Source organism: Chlorocebus sabaeus, chromosome 18 (assembly GCF_047675955.1).
Source record: "Chlorocebus sabaeus isolate Y175 chromosome 18, mChlSab1.0.hap1, whole genome shotgun sequence".
In the NCBI taxonomy this organism is placed as follows: Eukaryota; Metazoa; Chordata; class Mammalia; order Primates; family Cercopithecidae; genus Chlorocebus; species Chlorocebus sabaeus.
This window is the reverse complement of record NC_132921.1, coordinates 72,036,048-72,054,920: the sequence shown is the minus strand read 5'-3', so window position 1 is coordinate 72,054,920 and position 18,873 is coordinate 72,036,048. Positions and strand designations below refer to the sequence as shown.

The window sequence follows — 18,873 nt, the reverse complement described above, 5'->3', positions numbered from 1 at the left end:
AGCCCTATGGCAGTGGAGAAGAGAGGGGAGGGAAGGCAACATTAAAAAACAAAAAAAAATGCAGTTCTCGGTCCCTGGGTCAAGAATGTTGCATTATCTAGACAGATACAAATTCAGGAAACAAAGTAAGAACTCACGTCAGCTTCTTGGCCGGCCCCATCCTTGCTGTACTTGAGTGAAATGTCCCATTAATTTCCCCCCAACCCCAGGAAAAAGTGAGCTGAGAACAGGCCTCAACCCTTGCTGGCTTTCTTTGCAGCTTCCTGGAAAGAATCGACAGCGTCAGCTTGGTTGACTACACACCCACAGACCAGGTATGTGGAATGAGGGTCCCCCACCGCGCACCAGAAACTGTGAGATTCATTTCCAATATGATTGAACGATTATTTCAGAATGATTTAAGGAAAAATCCCTAAGATACCTACTTTTTGCACATCGTTTGTACTGCCCTGCGTGTGTGCGTGGATTGGTCATCAAACCTTGTGCCTTGCTCCCCTGACTCTAGCACTTAAGTGGTTATGAAAATTGCCAGTATGCAAATGAGTTTATCTGCAGACAAGGAACATGCTGTTCCTGTTCCTCCTGGAACTGTCCTCAGGAAAGCGAAGTCTTTGCTTCCTGGTTTCATAAACTATGCCCATTCTGTTTGGGCCCCGGGCCTGGGGACTCCCGTATCACAGCGAACTTTCCAGGTGTGACCCAGAGCATCCCCTTTGGGTTGAGTCAGAAAAAAGCACTCCACCCTTTTTTTTTTTTTTTTTTTTTTTTGTCTTTTTGTGATGGAATCTTGCTCTGTCGCCCAGGCTGGAGTGCAATGGCGCAATCTCTGCCCACTGCAACCTCCGCCTCCCAGGTTCAAGCGATTCTCCTGCCTCAGCCTCTCAAGTAGCTGGGATTACAGGTGCCTGCCACCTCGCCCAGCTAATTTTTGTATTTTTAGTGGAGACAGGGTTTTGCCATGTCGGCCAGACTAGTCTCAAACTCCTGACCTCAAGTGACCCACCTGCCTTGGCCTCCCAAAGTGCTGGGATTATAGGCGTGAGCCACCGTGCCCAGCCCACTCCACCAATTTTTAAAGAGCAGAGAGTGAATCGTGCCCCTTCGACCCTCGGGCAGCTGCAGAGACTTGGAGAGCCCCCGGATTGCTCAATTCAGGAGCCTTCAGGTGCTTCTAGAGCCAGTGAACCCCAAGGAAGTTAGAGGGTCTCTCTGTTCAAACCACACTCTCCAAACTTCCCCCAGAGTCTGTATTCCCTGCAAGGCCTTGGCCCTGGGCCCCCAAAGTAGAAGGTCTGAGACCTGAGCTTCTTTTTCTCCCATAAAGTCTCAGGCTGATCCTGAGAGTTTGAAATTATCTGACAAAGCAATGGAGGCTTCCTTGTCTTGAGTCAGTCCCTCCACTAACTCACCTGTCCTAAACAGTTCTCATTATACTAAAATGGGAGGACCACCTCCCGTGTTCCAGAATTATTACGGAGTGGCTGCTTCCTTCAAAGCACATGGATTTGGTGGTCAGAAAAAAAAACAAAACCCTGACATCTGCCAAATGTGCCAGGGATGCCAGCTTTGTGAGGCTGCATGGCTTTCTCGTCCCCTCGGGGTACCACATCTCTTATCTTGGAGGAAATAGAAACGTGCAGGGAAGAGAGAATAAATGAAATCAACTAGCATCCAGTTCAGAAGGCTGAAGACACATGAGTGCAGAGTTACACTTCCTTTGGTTTCTCACCCAAGCCATCGTGAGTCTCACCCAAGCCAACAGAGCACTGGCAGGGGTGTCCCTCTGGAATGCTGATGCCCTGACTGTGGTTGTCAGGTATACGTCAGTAAGATTCTTTGAGACATGAGTTTTTTTAAGTCTTAAAACAAAAGGACAGTTACCAGGTCTCTCAGGGCCAAACCAACACATTAATTGTGGCTTTCTCTGGAGGATAAAACAACGTTCGTCTGAGTTCTTTTTTTTTTTTTTTTTTTCTTTTTTTTTTTTTGAGACGGGGTCTCACTTGTCACCCAGGCTGGAGTGCAATGGCACGATCTCAGCTCCCTGCAACCTCTGCCTCCCAGGTTCAAGCAATTATCCTGCCTCAGCTTCCCAAGTAGCTGGGATTACAAGTGCCTGTGACCACCCCTGGCTAATTTGTTTTTTTGTATTTTTACTAGAGATAGGGTTTCACCATGTTGGCCAGGCTGGTCTCAAACTCCTGACCTCAGGTGATCTGCCCGCCTCAGTCTCCCACAGTGCTGGGATTACAGGCGTGAGTCACCACGCTTAGCCAGTCTTAGTTCTTAATTATTATTGTTTCCTTTACAGTGGAACAAATTATTTGAAAAATATTGCTGATGTATAGTTATACCTGGGCTTTACTTTGAAGAACAGTCATGTAACTCAGCTTGCTTCCTTCTTCTTGTTCCCAGGACCTCCTCAGATGCAGAGTTCTGACATCTGGGATTTTTGAGACACGATTCCAAGTGGACAAAGTAAACTTTCAGTGAGTATGTCGTTAAGAGCCGCGTGGCCCAAGGCCTCATGAAGTCCCAGAGCCGAAGGGTTGTGAGGTTTAAGGGGCTTCATTCCTGAATGTGCATGGCTGCCCTTTCAGGTAAGGGCAGCTGGGGTGAAATTCTAACTCTAGCAAGAGTTGAAGTGTTGATTTTACTGCCTACTTTAAAGCAGAAATGAGGACACCCGAAAGGAAGGCAGTGTCTGCCTCTGAGTTGTAGATTTGATTGGCCCTTTTTTAAGATCAGGAGACTCATGAAATTTTGATCTTTTGGATGCACAGTCCCAGTTTGAGAACTGAAATGAGCAGTTCATGTGTGTCTCCAGCCCATCTCTTGGGTTGCCCAAGTGCAAACTCGGCCAAATGAACTGACTTTCTTCATTTCTCTCCCGCATGATAAGATGTTAATTCTCCGGCCACAAAGCTTTTTTGTCCCCGTAGCTGTGACCCTAGTCCTGCTCCATCACTTCCCCAGCCCCTAGACTCTCTCAGCAGGGCCCTGGCTGGTCTCCTGTCCCCTGGCTTACCCATTTCAGTCGCCCTACTCAGTGCCACGAAATGAATCTTCCCATAGCATGGCCTGGATCGTGCTATTCCTCTGCTGAAAAAGGTTCGGGGCTCACTACTGCCTGTGTACCCTATGACCCAAGCCCTCCACCTGTGGCTAGCCCCATCCCCAGCCCTGCTTTGTCACCTGCCACCTGCCTCACCAGGCTGGGCTGCTGTCAGGACCCTTCCAGTTCTCCCAGCTTTTCCTGCGGTCGCGCCTTTGTTCATCTTGTCCTCTGAGCCTCAGATGCCACCTGGGCTAACCCCACAAATCTATCAAAGCTTCCTTCAGGCCAGGCATAGTGGCTCCTGCCTGTAATCTCAGCACTTTGGGAGGCCAAGGCAGTAGGATTGGTTGAGACTAGGTGTTCAAGACCAGCCTGGGCAATATAGCAAGACCCTATCTCTACCAAAAAAAAAAATTAGCCATGCTTGATGGCATACACCTGTGGTCCTAGCTACTCAGGAGGCTGAGGTGGGGGGATCTCGTAAGCCCAGGAATTCAAGGCAGCAGTGGGCCATGATTAGGCCATTTCACTCCAGTCTGGCTGTCTCTAAAAAAAAAGAAGAAAAGCATCCAAGTGTCCCTCAAATCTCAGCCCATGGTGACCCCTTAGAATTCCCATTGCATCTACTATGCAGCCAGTGATGATGGTGTACTGCCCTGTACCTTGCCCAGTCACCCTCAGCATGTCCAACTCGACTCTAAGGGACCTCAAGGGTGAGGTCCCTTAGAGCAAGAGTTTCATGATTTTCAGTGTGTTCTGAGACTCCCGCAGTGCCTGACGCTCTCCCCAGTGCACAGGTCACAGGCACCTACTTCCAGATTTCCCAAGAACCGTTCACACGGCCAGTGTCAGGCTGGATAAAAGCCAGCTACGTCTGTCTCTGCCGTGAGGCGCACAGTGCGGTGTGGAGTTGGCATGACGTGCGGTTTTGCCCACATCAGAACCACGTCCCTGGCATAGTGGAATTATTAACAGTGAAGCTGTATCTCGCATTTGTGATTTTGTTTGAAAGGATTCTGCTCATCAGCTCATTCATTTTCATCAAGTACCTCAGCGTGCCCCATGTGTGCTAATGCAAAGCGCACAGATTAAATTCTAATAGGATCAGCAACATACCCACCCAGGACAAAACAGTCCAGCCCGTGTGGTCCTAGGGCACATGCACTGTTTAGGGAGGGGAGAAATCTCAGAGCCAGGGACACCTGCAAAGGTTGGAAGGATCCAGCAGAATCTGGGTAGGTAGAGAAACTCTCCCCGGAAGCAATGGCTTAGGCCACAGGGTGCACTGAGCAGGGGCTGTGAGAAGAGGGGCCTGGGCCTGGCCTGATGAAGTGCAGGGTGCAGCGGAGAAACTCTGAGAGAACCGGCTGAGGTCGCCTTGGCTGGGCAAGACCAGGAAGCAGCTCGGGCTGGGCAGAGCAGCCTGAACTGAATCCAGGCGTGATCAAGACCCAGTGCAGGTCACCAGGCAGAGGTGGCTAGAGATAAGATGCATGTAGTGTAGACAGATCAGCAAGGGGCCTTTCTCAATTCTCCAGGAGAGGGGACACAGTGTCCTGAGAGCTGGAGCAAATCATAGGAAGGATCTGCCCTGGGGCAGTGACTTAGCTTGCACTCAGAGAGGCATGAGTGTCTGAGCAAGTAACCTCTTGCATTACTGAGCTAGTAACCCCTGGATTTATTAAGGACCTACTGTGGGACCTCAGACACTGCCGGCTGCTGTCTGCTTGACCTCTCACCCCTGTAGCCCCACTGTGGGGTGACTGAGGAGGGACTGCGGCTGAGAGAGGTGGAGCCACTTGTATTCCAGGATCACACAGGGAGTGATGGTGCAGACCAGCCAGTGACCCGAGCCTGACTCAAGACCCATGCGTGAATGCTGGAAGCTGCTGATAGCCAAAGAGGAAAGCAAGCACGTGTGCAGTTGTTCCCTGCTTTCCCCAAATAATTGTGTTCCTCTTGCTCTTCCGCAGCATGTTTGATGTTGGCGGCCAGAGGGATGAGAGGAGAAAATGGATCCAGTGCTTTAATGGTGATTTTTTTAATGCTATCTCAAGAAAATGGGAGTGAATTCTAACACTCAGCATTGCTGTGCTTAACTGTTTTTGAATTAGATGATCTCTAATCTAACTAGTATGTAAAGTATAGCATTTTATAGATTATGATTCTCCTTCCTTATATACTAATCTCACTAAAAAAAGCATTTAAGGGCCGGGTGCAGTGGCTCATGGCTGTAATCCCAGCACCTTGGGAGGCCAAGGAGGGTGGATAACCTGAAGTCAGGAGTTCGAGACCAGCCTGGCCAACGTGGTGAAATCAGGGCTCTACTAAAAATGCAAAAATTAGCCAGGTGTGGTGGCGCACGCCTGTAATCCCAGCTACTCCGGAGGCTGAGGCAGGAGAATCGCTTGAACCTGGGAGGCGGAAGTTGCAGTGAGCCAAGATCATGCCATTGCACTCCAGCCTGGGAGACAAGAGTGGAAACTCCATCTCAAAAAAACAAAAAAAGCGTTTAAGCATCCCAAATTTACATGTGTCTTTTGGGGTGGGCTCTTCATCAAGTGCGTTACTGAAGCAACCAGTGGTGCGCACGGCGCACGTGCAGGCTGTTCTGTGACTGAATAGTCTTATCACTGAGTGAATGTTTTTGTGGAACTGAGTGGCTGCTGGGTGTATACTTTCTTGTAATTCCACAGCAAGGGTGTCTAACTGAGGTGCTTTCCTTTTTCTCCCCACCAAGATGTCACGGCTATCATTTACGTCGCAGCCTGCAGTAGCTACAACATGGTGATTCGAGAAGATAACAACACCAACAGGCTGAGAGAGTCCCTTGATCTTTTTGAAAGCATCTGGAACAACAGGTGACAAAAATAACAAATTCAGTCTCATCACTGGATTGCAAATTTTCTTTTGTTAAAAATATGCTTAGGCCAGGCGTTGAGGCTCATGCCTGTGATCTCAACACTGGGAGGCCGAGGCAGATGTGTCTCTACAAAAAATACAAAAAAAAAAATACAAAGATTAGCCAGGCATGGTGGTGCACACCTGTAGTCCCAGCTACTCAGGAGCTTGAGGTAGGAGGATCGGTTGAGCCCAGGAGGTGAGGGTTGCAGTGAACTGAGATCACACTACTGCACTCCTGCCTGGGCAACACAGCAAGACCCTGTCTCAAAACACACACACCTACACCCACACCCGCCCCACACACACTCTTTACTGATAAATCCAGAACTGTATGAAATATCTCTTTTTAGTTCATCTATTGTATAGACATACTAAAAATGTGGAGTATTCTTTTTTCATTTTATTTTATTGTATTGTATTGTATTTGGAGATAGAGTCTCGCTCTGTTGCCCAGGCTGGAGTGCAGTGGCGCGATCTCGGCCCACTGCAAGCTCCGCCTCCTGGGTTCATGCCATTCTCCTGCCTCAGCCTCCCGAGTTGCTGGGACTACAGGCGCCACCATCACGCCCGGATAATTTTTTGTATTTTTAGTAGAGACGGGGTTTCACCGTGTTAGCCAGGATGGTCTCAATCTCCTGACCTCGTGATCCACCCACCTCAGCCTCCCAAAGTGCTGGGATTACAGGTGTGAGCCACTGCGCCCGGCCAATGTGGAGTATTCTTTGATGAAGTTCTGATAGTGCTTTGTCAAGAAAATTTAAATCTCTGTTTTGAAAGCCTAAGATTACATTCAGCCTTCCATATCTTCAGGTTCCATATCTGCAGATTCAACCAACCACAGATTGAAAATATTCAAAAATAAATTTAAGATAGCAATACAACAACAAAAAATAATACAAGATTACAGTGGCTTACACCTGTAATCCCAGCACTTTGGGAGGCTGAGACAGGGGAATTGCTTGAGCTCAGGAGCTGGAGACCAGCCTGGCCAACATGTTGAAACCCCGTCTCTACAAAAAATACAAAAATTCATCAGGCGTGGCGGGGCACACTTGTAGTCCCAGCTACTTGGGAAGCTGAGGCAGGAGGATCACTTGAGCCCAGGAGGCGGAGGTTACAGTGAGCTGAGATCATATCACTGCACTTCAGTCTGGGCAACAGAGGGAGACTCTGTCTCAAAAAACTTAATTAATTAATTAAAAAATTGAGCAAGGAAAAAAATTGGACTAACAAATAATAATACAAATAAGCAATACAGTATAACAAGTACTCGCCAGCTTTTACATTGTGATAGGTATGATAGGTAACGTGGAGATGATTTAAGCACATGGGAGGTTGTGCATGGGTTATATGCAAATACTATACCATTTCACACAAGGGAGCCTCCTCAGATTTTGGTTTTCACAGGGAGTCATAGACCAATCTCCCACGGGTATCAAAGGACGATTCTATATCTAGGGTTTGAAATAGGTTTTGTTTGGTTTTTAAAATTTAGGAAGTACCAGTTTAGGGGCCAGGAACCGTGGCTCACGCCTGTAATCCCAGTACTTTGGGAGGCCAAGGCAGGAGGATCACCTGAGATCAGGAGATCGAGACCAACCTGACGAAAATGGCGAAACCCCGTCTCTACTGAAAATACAAAAATTAGCCAGGCGTGGTGGTGGGCGCCTGTAGTCCCAGCTACTCAGGAGGCTGAGGCATGAGAATCACTTGAACCCGGGAGGTGGAGGTTGTGGTGAGCTGAGATTGCACCACTGCACTCCAGCCTGGGCAACAGAGTGAGACTCCATCTCAAAAAATAAAACAAAAAATTTTTACATTTAAAAATAAATAAAGTACCAGTTTAGGACATCCACTAATAACTAGATGATCTATAAGATCCCTTACAGCTCACAATCACCACATAATTATGTTTGAAACTACTAGCATTGCAAAGTGGCATAAGTGATTATTTCAGAAAGGAATATTTAGTGCACACACACATAATACATACATACATAGTTAGAAATCAAAGTTTCTTCTGAAGTATTTAGGAAGAAATATTACCAAGGAGGACAGGAAACGTAAGTTTACCTTGTAAAGTTTTGGATTCTCAGAAAAATAATTTTCTATGAAATGTTCAACAACCAGCCTCAAATTTGTGGTAATAAGACAGTTAATAGAAAAGAAACAGGGTCAGGAAATACCAGGTATACAGAAGAATACTGTAGAGTTATTATAAATTTATTTATATACACTATATGTGTAAGTGGGAAAATGACCATAGTCTTATAGGAAAAAACAGATTTTAAAATACTGTGATCTTGTTTTTATAAGTATGTGTGAGGACAGAAAAAAACTTCAGCATAAAAACATAAAACTTCTATAGTAATTGTTTCTCTGGGTATAATTACATTTGATTTTTTTCTTTATGTTTTTCTATAATTTAAGGTTTGTTTTTACAAAGGTTATATATTTTATTACTGGAGGCAGCAGGTAAGCTATTTCCATTTGAGGGGAAAGTGGATTGTGTGTGGGGTTTTTATTTTTATTTTTATTTTTTGAGATGGAGTCTCACTTTGTTCCCTAGGCTGGAATGCAGTGGCGCAATCTCGGCTCACCACAAGCTCCACCTCCCAGGTTCAAGCGATTCTCCTGCGTCAGCCTCCGGAGTAGCTGGGACTGCAGGTGTTTGCCACCACACCCAGCTAATTTTTGTATTTTTAGTAGAGACAGGGTTTCACCGTGTTGGTCAGGCTGGTCTCGAACTCCTGACCTCGTGATCTGCCCGCCTCTGCCCACCAAAGTGCTGGGATTACAGGCGTGAACCACCACACTTGGCCAGATTGTGTTATTAATTGGTAGTAAGATTCCTGTAGACTAATTTGTTATTAATTGGTAGTAAGATTCCTGTAGTCTAATCAGTTAGCTTGATTCCTTTGAAGTGATGGAGGCGGAAGAAGAACCAAGCCAGCTGCACTTTAAGCTCTGTGTTATTAGCTAATGAGTCATATATTATTCTGTTGTTGTTAACATTTTCACTTCTAATGTGAGTTTTCCCACCTTTTATTGGTAAATGACATCATAGAAATCCAAGTGAACTCATTACATAAGTAAATCTTAGCTTTGGTTCCAATAAATTTATATTCCCTATGGGACTGAATTAGAAAGTGCTTAACTATGGATTGAGTATCCCTTATCCAAAATGCTTGGGACCAAAAGTGTTTCAGATTTCTGGTGGTGGTGGTGGTGTTTTGGAATAGTTGCATTATACTTACTAGTCCAGCATCCCTAATATGAAAATCCAAAGTGTGAAGTGCTCCAACAAGCATTTCCTTTGAGCATCATGTCAGTGCTGAAAAAGTGTTAGATTTTGAAGTATTTCGGATTTTGTGTTTTTGGATGAGGGCTGCTCAGCCTGTACCTGTATTTGTTGATCATTATTTACAGATGGAATGAGGATACTGGTGTCCTGAAGTTTCTTGAATCCTATACAATTTTAGGAGAATGATGGTATTCTTTATAATTTAGCAACTTCTTGTTAGAGGTGCTTTCATATACTAGTGTATGTGAACTGTGTTTATTTTTCCTTTTTCAGGTGGTTACGGACCATTTCTATCATCTTGTTCTTGAACAAACAAGATATGCTGGCAGAAAAAGTCTTGGCAGGGAAATCAAAAATTGAAGACTATTTCCCAGAATATGCAAATTATACTGTTCCTGAAGACGGTAAGATTTCAAAACACATTCTTATGATTGAGGAATAGAATTGTTTTATTAATAGTCCTGTAACTCTAATTCACATACTTCTGATGAATCTAAGAAATTCACTTGATTTAAAACAATTCTGTTTCTACTGCCCATATCCTAAAGTACTGGCGTGTTCAAATGTCCTATTTAGGATCCTGTTTGTAAAGTTTCCGAGTTTGACTTTCCATTGAAACTGTGCCGCCGAAGAGAGCGCCGTTTGGGGTGTGATGTGTCATGCTGCTGTGAGCCCTCCCTCTAGAGCCTTTGACGGGGTTGGACGTGACAGGGGCCTTGTTAGTCCTTGATACAGACCTTCTCACTTCACCCTCCAATGACCCCGCGGGGTAGTTTCTATTCTTCTCTCCCGTGGAAAGAGTCTGAGACAGAAGAGAGAATGTGTTCAAAGCCACATGGGTAGACTCATGCGGGCAAGGCAGTCCTTGCACCCTTTGTCCCCAAGCCCGGGCTGGCAGCAGCCACGCTTACCTGCTCCTATCTCGAGCCTTGCTGTGGCTGCAGCCTTGGGGATTTCCGGCAGGGCCAGCAGCCACCCCAGGCTGCCTGAGACTGAGGGGTTTCCGGGGCACGGGACTGTCAGTGCTAAAGCTGGGAAGGTAGACCAGGAGGAGATGGTCACTCCGTTTCCAGTCGCTGACGCTTCAGTTTCCAGTGAACACCAGGTCTACCAGAGGCCCACAGGAGTGATTTAAGGTGAGATAGCACTGCTTCCTACATCTTGAATTCCAAACTAGAAAACGCAGAATAAAAGAGACTTTCCTGGAAAATATAGTTAAGATTTGGAAAATTTACTTTTTATCCTCAATGAAGAAGGAAAAGAAAACTTGCATTTATCATTAAACTTTCTTGCTCCTTATGTTCAATGTTCTTTTCTCCTTCATGGGAGAGGCATTATACAAGTATATTCATAGTAAAATCCTGACCCGTGTGGGGCATTCCAGCAAAATCCTGCTGCCATCACCTGAGTCAGAAAGACCTGAAAAAAAATCCTACTGCTACATATTTCCTTATAGAAATAAGGCCGGGCGCGGTGGCTCAAGCTTGTAATCCCAGCACTTTGGGAGGCCGAGACGGGCGGATCACGAGGTCAGGAGATCGAGACCATCCTGGCTAACACTGTGAAACCCCGTCTCTACTAAAAATACAAAAAACTAGCCGGGCGAGGTGGCGGCGCCTGTAGTCCCAGCTACTCAGGAGGCTGAGGCAGGAGAATGGTGTGAACCCGGGAGGCAGAGCTTGCAGTGAGCTGAGATCCGGCCACTGCACTCCAGCATGGGTGACAGAGCAAGACTCCGTCTCAAAAAAAAAAAAAAACTAGCCGGTCATGATGATGGGTGCCTGTAATCCCAGCTACTGGGGAGGATGAGGTGGGAGAATCGCTTGAAACTGGGAGGTGGAGGTTGCAGTGAGCCAAGATCACACCACTGGGCAAGAGAATGAGACTCCGTCTCCAAAAAAAAAAGAAAGAAAACAAAAGTATGTGTTTGTTTTTTGTCTAGCTATACATGTATTTTAATGCTGTGAATATACAGCAGTCCAACGTTGAAATTCCTTCTTTGTTTTCAGAGTTGTATCTTTGTTTCATGTTGCTTAAGTAAAGTTGCATTTATCATTTCTACAGCAACACCAGATGCAGGAGAAGATCCCAAAGTTACGAGAGCCAAGTTCTTTATCCGGGACCTGTTTTTGGTAAGCCATTTTGTTAAGCTTTGTTTTTTTACCTCCATTCTTAATCTTTTGTTTCTTGCAGTATGCAGATTACTTACTCTTTGATTTAATCTTCCTTAACGTTATGAGAGATGAGAAAGAGTATGTTACTTGCATTTCACAGCTGAGCACACCAAGGTTCAGAGAGGTTAGATTTCTCACCCAAGGTCACACAGCTTCCAACCAGCAGAGCCCGGGTGAGAACACAGCGTCCCGGGGAATGGCACTTGGATGGGCTACACTTCATTCACTTCTTGTATTTTCCAAAAAGGACAGCGTCCTTCAGCAAAGTCCAAGCACCCATGCTCTTCCTCCACCCAAAAGCACTAACAGGCTGATGGTTTATGTAAAAACAGGTGTGCACAAATTCAGGTACTTTTTCTTCAGCTTTTTGAGATTTTGAGATTATTTTTTAGATATATTTGAGATTATATTTGGGATAATTTTGAGATTATTTCAAACTTACATATGAGGTGGAAGATTTGTACAAATAACTCCCATATACTCAGGCCAGGCGCCATGGCTCACACCTGTAATCCCAGCACTTGGGAGGCCGAGGCAGGTAGATCACTTGAGGTCAGGAGTTTGAGACCAGCCTGGCCAACATGGTGAAACCCCGTCTCTACTAAAAATGCAAAAAATTAGCTGGGTACACTGGCACGCGCCTGTAATCCCAGCTACTCTGGAGGCTGAGGCAGAAGAATTGCCTAAAGCCAGGAGGCAGAGGTTGCAGTGAGCTGAGATCACACCACTGCACTCCAGCCTGGCCGACAGAGCGAGACCGTCTCAAACAAAACAAACAAAAAAAACTCCCATATACTCTTTACCCAAACTGACCAACTGGCAAAAATTTGCCACATATGCTTTATCTATATTATTTTTTTTGAAATAACCTACAGTGTATAGCTAGCTGTGAGTTTTTACTCGCTTCAAACTATTACATGCCAAGGCATTCCCAAGAGCATGTTCCCGGTAGTAGTCCAGGCGCACTTAACACGTGTGGACAAGGTCTCAGCCCCGGGAGCACTAGGGCTGATCCTCGGCCGTGAGGCCTTTCCTCGGGGACCAGCACTCCAGTCGGGCCTTTCACCGCCCTTTTCCCAGCCACCCCTGTGGGATGACTCCTGAATCCTACAGTGAGTTAGAAAGTAACAATGAAGAGAAATCAAGGCCCCAGGGTGAGTTCAGAGGACAAGAGTTCCCCCAGAAGTGCATGGCCGTAAGTGCATGGCAGCACAGGAAGAGCTTGTGCAGCTGAATAAATCTGGGATGTGCTGTGTTAAATACAGCGAGAGAGGCTCCTCTGCCTCTCTGAGAGTGTCAGATTCTCAGAGCCTTTACTTAAGGCCAATTAATGTGCATTGCAAATCTCTTCAATAAGGGAATTTAGTTTGTAATAGATCAAGGGATCCCTTAATTTCAAGGAGCATTTTGTAAGACCATAACATACAAAGACACAAAAAAATGGTTTTCTAATGAGAACTAAATGTTAATTAAGCATGCATATGTTGGGCATTTAAATGAAGATTAGAAACATCCAGGTGGGATGCAGTTGCTCATGCATGTAATCCCAACACTTTGGGAGGCCAAGGCAGGTGGATCACCTGAGGCCAGAGGTTCGAGATCAGCTAGACAACATATCAAGACCTCGTGTCTACAGAAAATTTTAAAACGTACCTGGGTATGGTGGCACAGGCACGTAGTCCCAGCTACTCAGGAGGCTGAGGTGGGAGGATTCCTTGAGCCCAGGAATTTGAGGTGGCAGTGAGCGATGATTGTGCCACTGCACCCCAGCCTAGGTGACCCCAGCCTGGGTGACAGAGCAACACTCCATCTCAAAACAAAAATGAAACTATTTGAAGCAACGCCCTTTGCAATGACTCCATTCCCTTAATTTTAAGGCTCTAGACAGGGACAAATAGTCACATTATTACAGAAGAAAACCTTTTTTGGTTTGTTTATTTGGGACATTGCCTCGCAGTGTCACCCAGGCTGCCTGGAGTGCAGTGGCAAGATCATAGCTCACTGCAGCCTCCAACTCCTGGGCTCAAGCAGCCCTCGTGCCTCAGCCTCCAGAGTAGCTGGGACTACAGGCACACACCACCACACCTGGTTTTTTTTTTTTTGAGACAGAGTCTCGCTCTGTTGCCCAGGCTGGAGTGCAGTGGCCGGATCTCAGCTCACTGCAAGCTCTGCCTCCCGGGTTCACGCCATTCTCCTGCCTCAACCTCCCGAGTAGCTGGGACTACAGGCGCCCGCCACCTCGCCTGGCTAGTTTTTTGTATTTTTTAGTAGAGACAGGGTTTCACTGTTAGCCAGGATGGTCTCGATCTCCTGACCTCGTGATCCGCCCGTCTCGGCCTCCCAAAGTGCTGGGATTACAGGATTGAGCCACCGCGCCCAGCCTACTTTTTACATTTTATAGAGATAGAGCCTTGCTATGTTGGCCAGGCTGGTCTCGAACTCCTCACCTCAAGTGATCCTCCTGCCTCCACCTCCCAAAGTGCTGGGATTACAGGTGTGAGCCACTGCACCCAGCCAAAAGCCTATTTTTCATTCATTCACTACACACTTACTGTGTGTGTGTCAAACACCTCCCCTGGTGCTTTGGGATTAAAAAGATATATAACCTACTCATTTCAGTGTCCATAAGTTTTTTTTTTTAAATGCTCAAGGGAAGCCTGACTATTGCTAAAGTAAGTCTGTCCCCCTGTGAGGAGTTTCATACCTCAGGACATCTTCAGGACACCCTTTCTGTGGTCTAAGCAGCTGTCTAAAGCCTGTTTCCCGGGATGCCTTGTCGAAAAAGGAGGAGTGGAGGGGATGAGGCGGCGGCCCAGGGATTCCCGTGGCACCAAGGAAGAAGGCGAGCTTCCACAGGACCTCTAAGTCTGCCTGGGCTGCCATAACAAAGTGCCACAGAGGCTGAGTGTCAAACAGCAGAAATGTATTTCTCACAGCTCTGGAGGCTAGACGTCCGAAAGCAAGGTGTGGGCAGGGCTGGTCCCTTCAGAGGCCCCTCCCTTGGCTTTCGGCCGCCTTCTCCCTGTGTCTCACAGCGTCTTCCCTCTGCACATGGCTGCATCCTCCTGGTTTCCTCTTCTCTCTAGGACACCAGTCATACTGCATTAGGGCCCACCCTATGACCTCATTTTACCGTAATTGCCTCTGTAAAGGCCTTATCTCCAAATATAGTCACATCTGAAGTGCCGGGGGTCAGGGATTCCACATAACTTTGGGGAACACAGTTCGGCCTGTAACAGCCTGTCCCCACACCCACAGCACTTAGCTTCACAGTGCACATGAGCACATCACTGAGGTGTCCCCACAAACCATGACTCGTAGTGTCTAACCCTGTTTCCCAGGTACTTGATAACAGATCACTTTTCTCCCAGAAGGCAGCAAACGCTCCCCTGGTAACCAGGGGACACCCTGCTTAGCAGATGCTAAACTGCCCCTGTGTGGAGGCGGCCACAGGGCCGCTGCACTTTCCAATACAGAACCACGGGGCACAATATGGACATTTAATTAAAACTAGCTGGCAGAGCGTCGTGGCTTACACCTGTAATCCCAGCACTTTGGGAGGCCAAGGCGGGCGGGTCATGAGGTCAGGAGTTCCAGACCAGTCTGACCAACATGGTGAAACCCCATCTCTACTAAAAATACAAAAATTGGCCAGGTGTGGTGGCACACACCTGTAATCTCAGCTACTCAGGAGGCTGAGGCAGGAGAATCGCTTGAATCCAGGAGGTAGAGGTTGCAGTGAGCCAAGATGCCGCCACTGCACTCCAGCCTGGGAGAGAGAGCAAGACTCCATCTCAAACAAACAAAAAAACAAACAAGCTAGCTAATTAAGCTGGGCACAGTGGCTCATGCCTGTAATCCCAGCACTTTGGGAGGCCGAGGCAGGCAGATCACTTGAGGTCAGGAGTTTGAGACCAGCCTGGCCAACATGGTGACACCCCGTCTCTACTAAAAATACAAAAATTAGCCGGGCGTGGGCATGGTGATGGATGCCTGGAATCCTAGCCACTCAGGAGGCTGAGGCAGGGGAATCCCTTGAACCTGGGAGGCGGAGGTTGCAGTGAGCCAAGACTGCACTACTGTGCTCCAGCCTGGGCAACAGAGCTAGACTCAGTCTCAAAAATATATAAATAAATAAAATAAAATTAGCTAATTAGAAATCAGCCCCTCGGTGGTATCAGATCATGACTATCAACTACATAGTGACTAGATAGGGCAGATAGAGGACATTCCCATTGTCGCAGAAAACTGTTCAGACCTTCCTTTCTGGAAGCTCCTCCCTTGACTTGCCTGCCTGGGGCTTTCTCTGACCTATCCATGCTGCTTCAGCCTCCTGGGGGCAGTGATAAGGGTAAGGTTATCTGGGTCCTCATCTGATGCATGCATTGAGACCGTTCCTGCCTCTAAGTGCTCCCATGCGAAACAAGCAGGCCACCATCACCAAAGCCTCCGGCACCTGCTCAGTGTGGCCTAGTCCTTCCCCAAGGTGCATGCTGGGGCCGCGCAGGGCTAGTGCACACGCTCTCTCTTGCAGAGGATCAGCACGGCCACCGGCGAAGGCAAACATTACTGCTACCCGCACTTCACCTGCGCCGTGGACACAGAGAACATCCGCAGGGTGTTCAACGACTGCCGCGACATCATCCAGCGGATGCACCTCAAGCAGTACGAGCTCTTGTGAGGGCTGCTGCTGCCACCCCGCGATGGAGCGGCGCCCCAGACCGCTTGACTGCCAGCCCCGTGCCATGGTAGGAGGCAGGGTCTCTAGTTCCATCTCGCTGCCGTCTGTCCCGTTCTGTGTCGACCACCAAGCCTCTGGCTACCTCTGTCCCCTCAGGTTTGGTTGTGTAGCTTCTGTTGTCATTGAATACAACCTTCCGCAGCATCCCACCCCCAAACCACCGACTCTCATTGCTGACACTGCAGCAGAATCTCTCCAGGTGGGAGCCCCTTTATTCATTCTCCCTTTATTGATTCATCAAGGAGAACTTGGTAGATGGGGAGAAAACGCAGTTTGCTTTTTTTCCCACGTTGTCAAGCGTGACCGCAAGAGTGTACGTGCAGTGCCCTGAGCCGCGGCCCTCTCTGATTTTCCCTTTATGAAGCTGCAGGTTGACGAGCGATGGTCCCTTCCCATCGGCCTTAGCCCCAGACTTAGAGTCGACCCCCAAGCGACAGAGTGACCAGAAACCCTTTTACAGTCACATTCAGAGTCGCTGCTGGCCTCAGGCATTTGAATTAGAGCTACTTTGAGCCTCTTACATTTAGGCAGAAAACCTACCACATTCACTATTGCAAAATGTGTCTTGTGTAAAAATGATTCTCTAAACTTTCACTATACTTAGGCATAGTCTTCTTTCTCAGATTCTCTTTGTTGTTGTCCCTATTGCTGGTTTATTACACTGTACAGACCACAAAATGTAATATTCTTTTGTATAACTACTAAAGAAAAATCCTTGTAGATCTTTGTGCCTTCACCATGGCTATCTACACCTGTACGTGAAATGTGTTTGTATCGTGCTGAAGAGCTTAATGTCGACGTTACCTGCTGCTTACTCTGAAAAAAGGAATGAATGGTAGCTGTAGAATTTAGGATACTTCATAAGGTTGGCACTTTATAAAATACTCCCTGATTTTAAAAATTGTAAGTTATACACATTAATCATCCACATTCTACCAACAGTGTCGTACCAACATCACAAACTGTTGCAACCACCTGCTCGCTCTTGTCTGAGCTGTAAAAACCTGAACTCAATTCAGGGGTACAAATTGCAATCTAATCTTTTCAGGGTACCAGGAACTTTTTTCTCTCTCTCTAGACAATATATTTCCTAATTAGTCTGCTAATGAAACACTCCTTCAAGTTCCCTAGGTGGGAACAGGTTCATCATTCCCTTAGTCAAAACTTTGGACACAGGCTACATCATGCAAGTAAGCAAACAGTAAGAGAAAAACAAAACGTGACATGTCAATGTTTGTGTCTGGCCTAGGAGAATAAGGATGACAGCTTCACTTGCCTTTTGAAGACGAAACATTACAAAACCTTAATCTGAAGTATAAAGTCAAAAGATACGGCTCTTTCTCACACTCGCAAGATTTACAAATACAGCCTCAAACATTATGACACACGAACAGTATCTAGAAAGTAAGAACTGTTGTAGCAATGACACTTCATGTTCTATCTGCAGCCACAGGGTTGAGGGTAGTTTTCATAGGTCTAAAATAATCTGTAAAGATGTCCAAAGTTAAATTTTCAACAATACAAATCTAGAGAAGTGACAGCCTATTACTTCATTACTCCTTTTAGTCTTTAGTCTGTAATATTTTAAAGTTTACTCTATAAATCAGCATTTTGTAATCCTTTATAAACTCATCCAGATTTAAATGCTACTTTTTCATGAAGAAAGGATGACAGCTTTATAGACAGTCAGTGCAACACACACATATTTTATCTCATCACCGCCTTCCTGCCCTTCCCATCCACTGTCTCATAAAACCCTCAGTTGAACTAAGATAAATACAGTAGAAATTATTTTCAGTTCACCTTGCACTGTCAAAGTAAAACAAGCAAACTGAAAAGCTACACCCCCAGCAAGAAAGGGAAGTATGTCGTTGTATGCATCATCTCTCAACAATTACCCTCTAACTAAACATCCTGTTTAAGAGTTTAATTCAAACAAGAGCCAGACTGTTAAGAAAAAAAACAAAAAGAATAACTTTTATCTGGCTTACAATTATTAAAGCATTTATTTTCAGGTACCAAAAGCCGTATCCCATTCTACTTTTCAAGTTTCTTTTGATCACTGACAGGCATTATCAGATGTAACAACTTGGTCTCCTATAGAGAAAATTACACTTATTTAAAAATCTGATTCCATTAATTGATCAAGTATAAAAATCTATGAAAACAATATGTTCTGCATATCACATCTGTACCTTTTTTTTTAAATTTTTTTTTGAGATGGAGTCTCGCTTTGCTGCCCAGGCTGGAGTGTCATGGCGCGATCGCAGCTCACTGCAACCTCCGCCTCCCGGGTTCAAGGGATTCTCCTGCCTCAGCCTCCCAAGTAGCTGGGATTACAGGCGTATGCCACCACGCTAGGCTAATTTTTATATTTCTAGTGGAGAAGGGGTTTCACCATGTTGGCCAGGCTGGTCTTGAACTCCTGACCTCAAGTGATCCACCTGCCTCAGCTTCCCAAACTCCTGGATTACAGGTGTGAGCCGCCGCACCCGGCCACATCTGTACTTTCAAGGGTACGGCTTTACGGTACATATGAATTCGAGAACCACTTCACAGGAGGGAAACAGCCCAGTATTTACGTATACACATAATCCCAAGTGTGTGCTGGGGCCACCAGGCCCTTCCTGGGGGAACAAGGACTGTCGTGCATGTGAGTGACGATATTAATAGCATTTAATACTGTACAGAT

The 18,873-nt window shown here is 46.4% G+C and overlaps 1 protein-coding gene across 2 annotated transcripts in view; it reads left to right on the top strand.

Moving 5' to 3' along the window:
* The window catches only part of GNAL (G protein subunit alpha L), a 199,071-nt gene extending 181,316 nt beyond the window's left edge, over positions 1–17,755 (top strand). For both annotated transcript variants that reach the window (XM_007974684.3, XM_037982511.2), the window contains exons 6-12: positions 260–314; positions 2,416–2,489; positions 5,032–5,090; positions 5,799–5,919; positions 9,540–9,670; positions 11,331–11,398; positions 15,975–17,755. In XM_007974684.3, coding sequence (XP_007972875.1) covers positions 260–314; positions 2,416–2,489; positions 5,032–5,090; positions 5,799–5,919; positions 9,540–9,670; positions 11,331–11,398; positions 15,975–16,121 — 655 coding nt within the window. In that variant the 3' untranslated portion in view covers positions 16,122–17,755. The remainder of the gene's footprint in view (positions 1–259; positions 315–2,415; positions 2,490–5,031; positions 5,091–5,798; positions 5,920–9,539; positions 9,671–11,330; positions 11,399–15,974) is intronic.
* Positions 17,756–18,873: the final 1,118 nt, after the last annotated feature.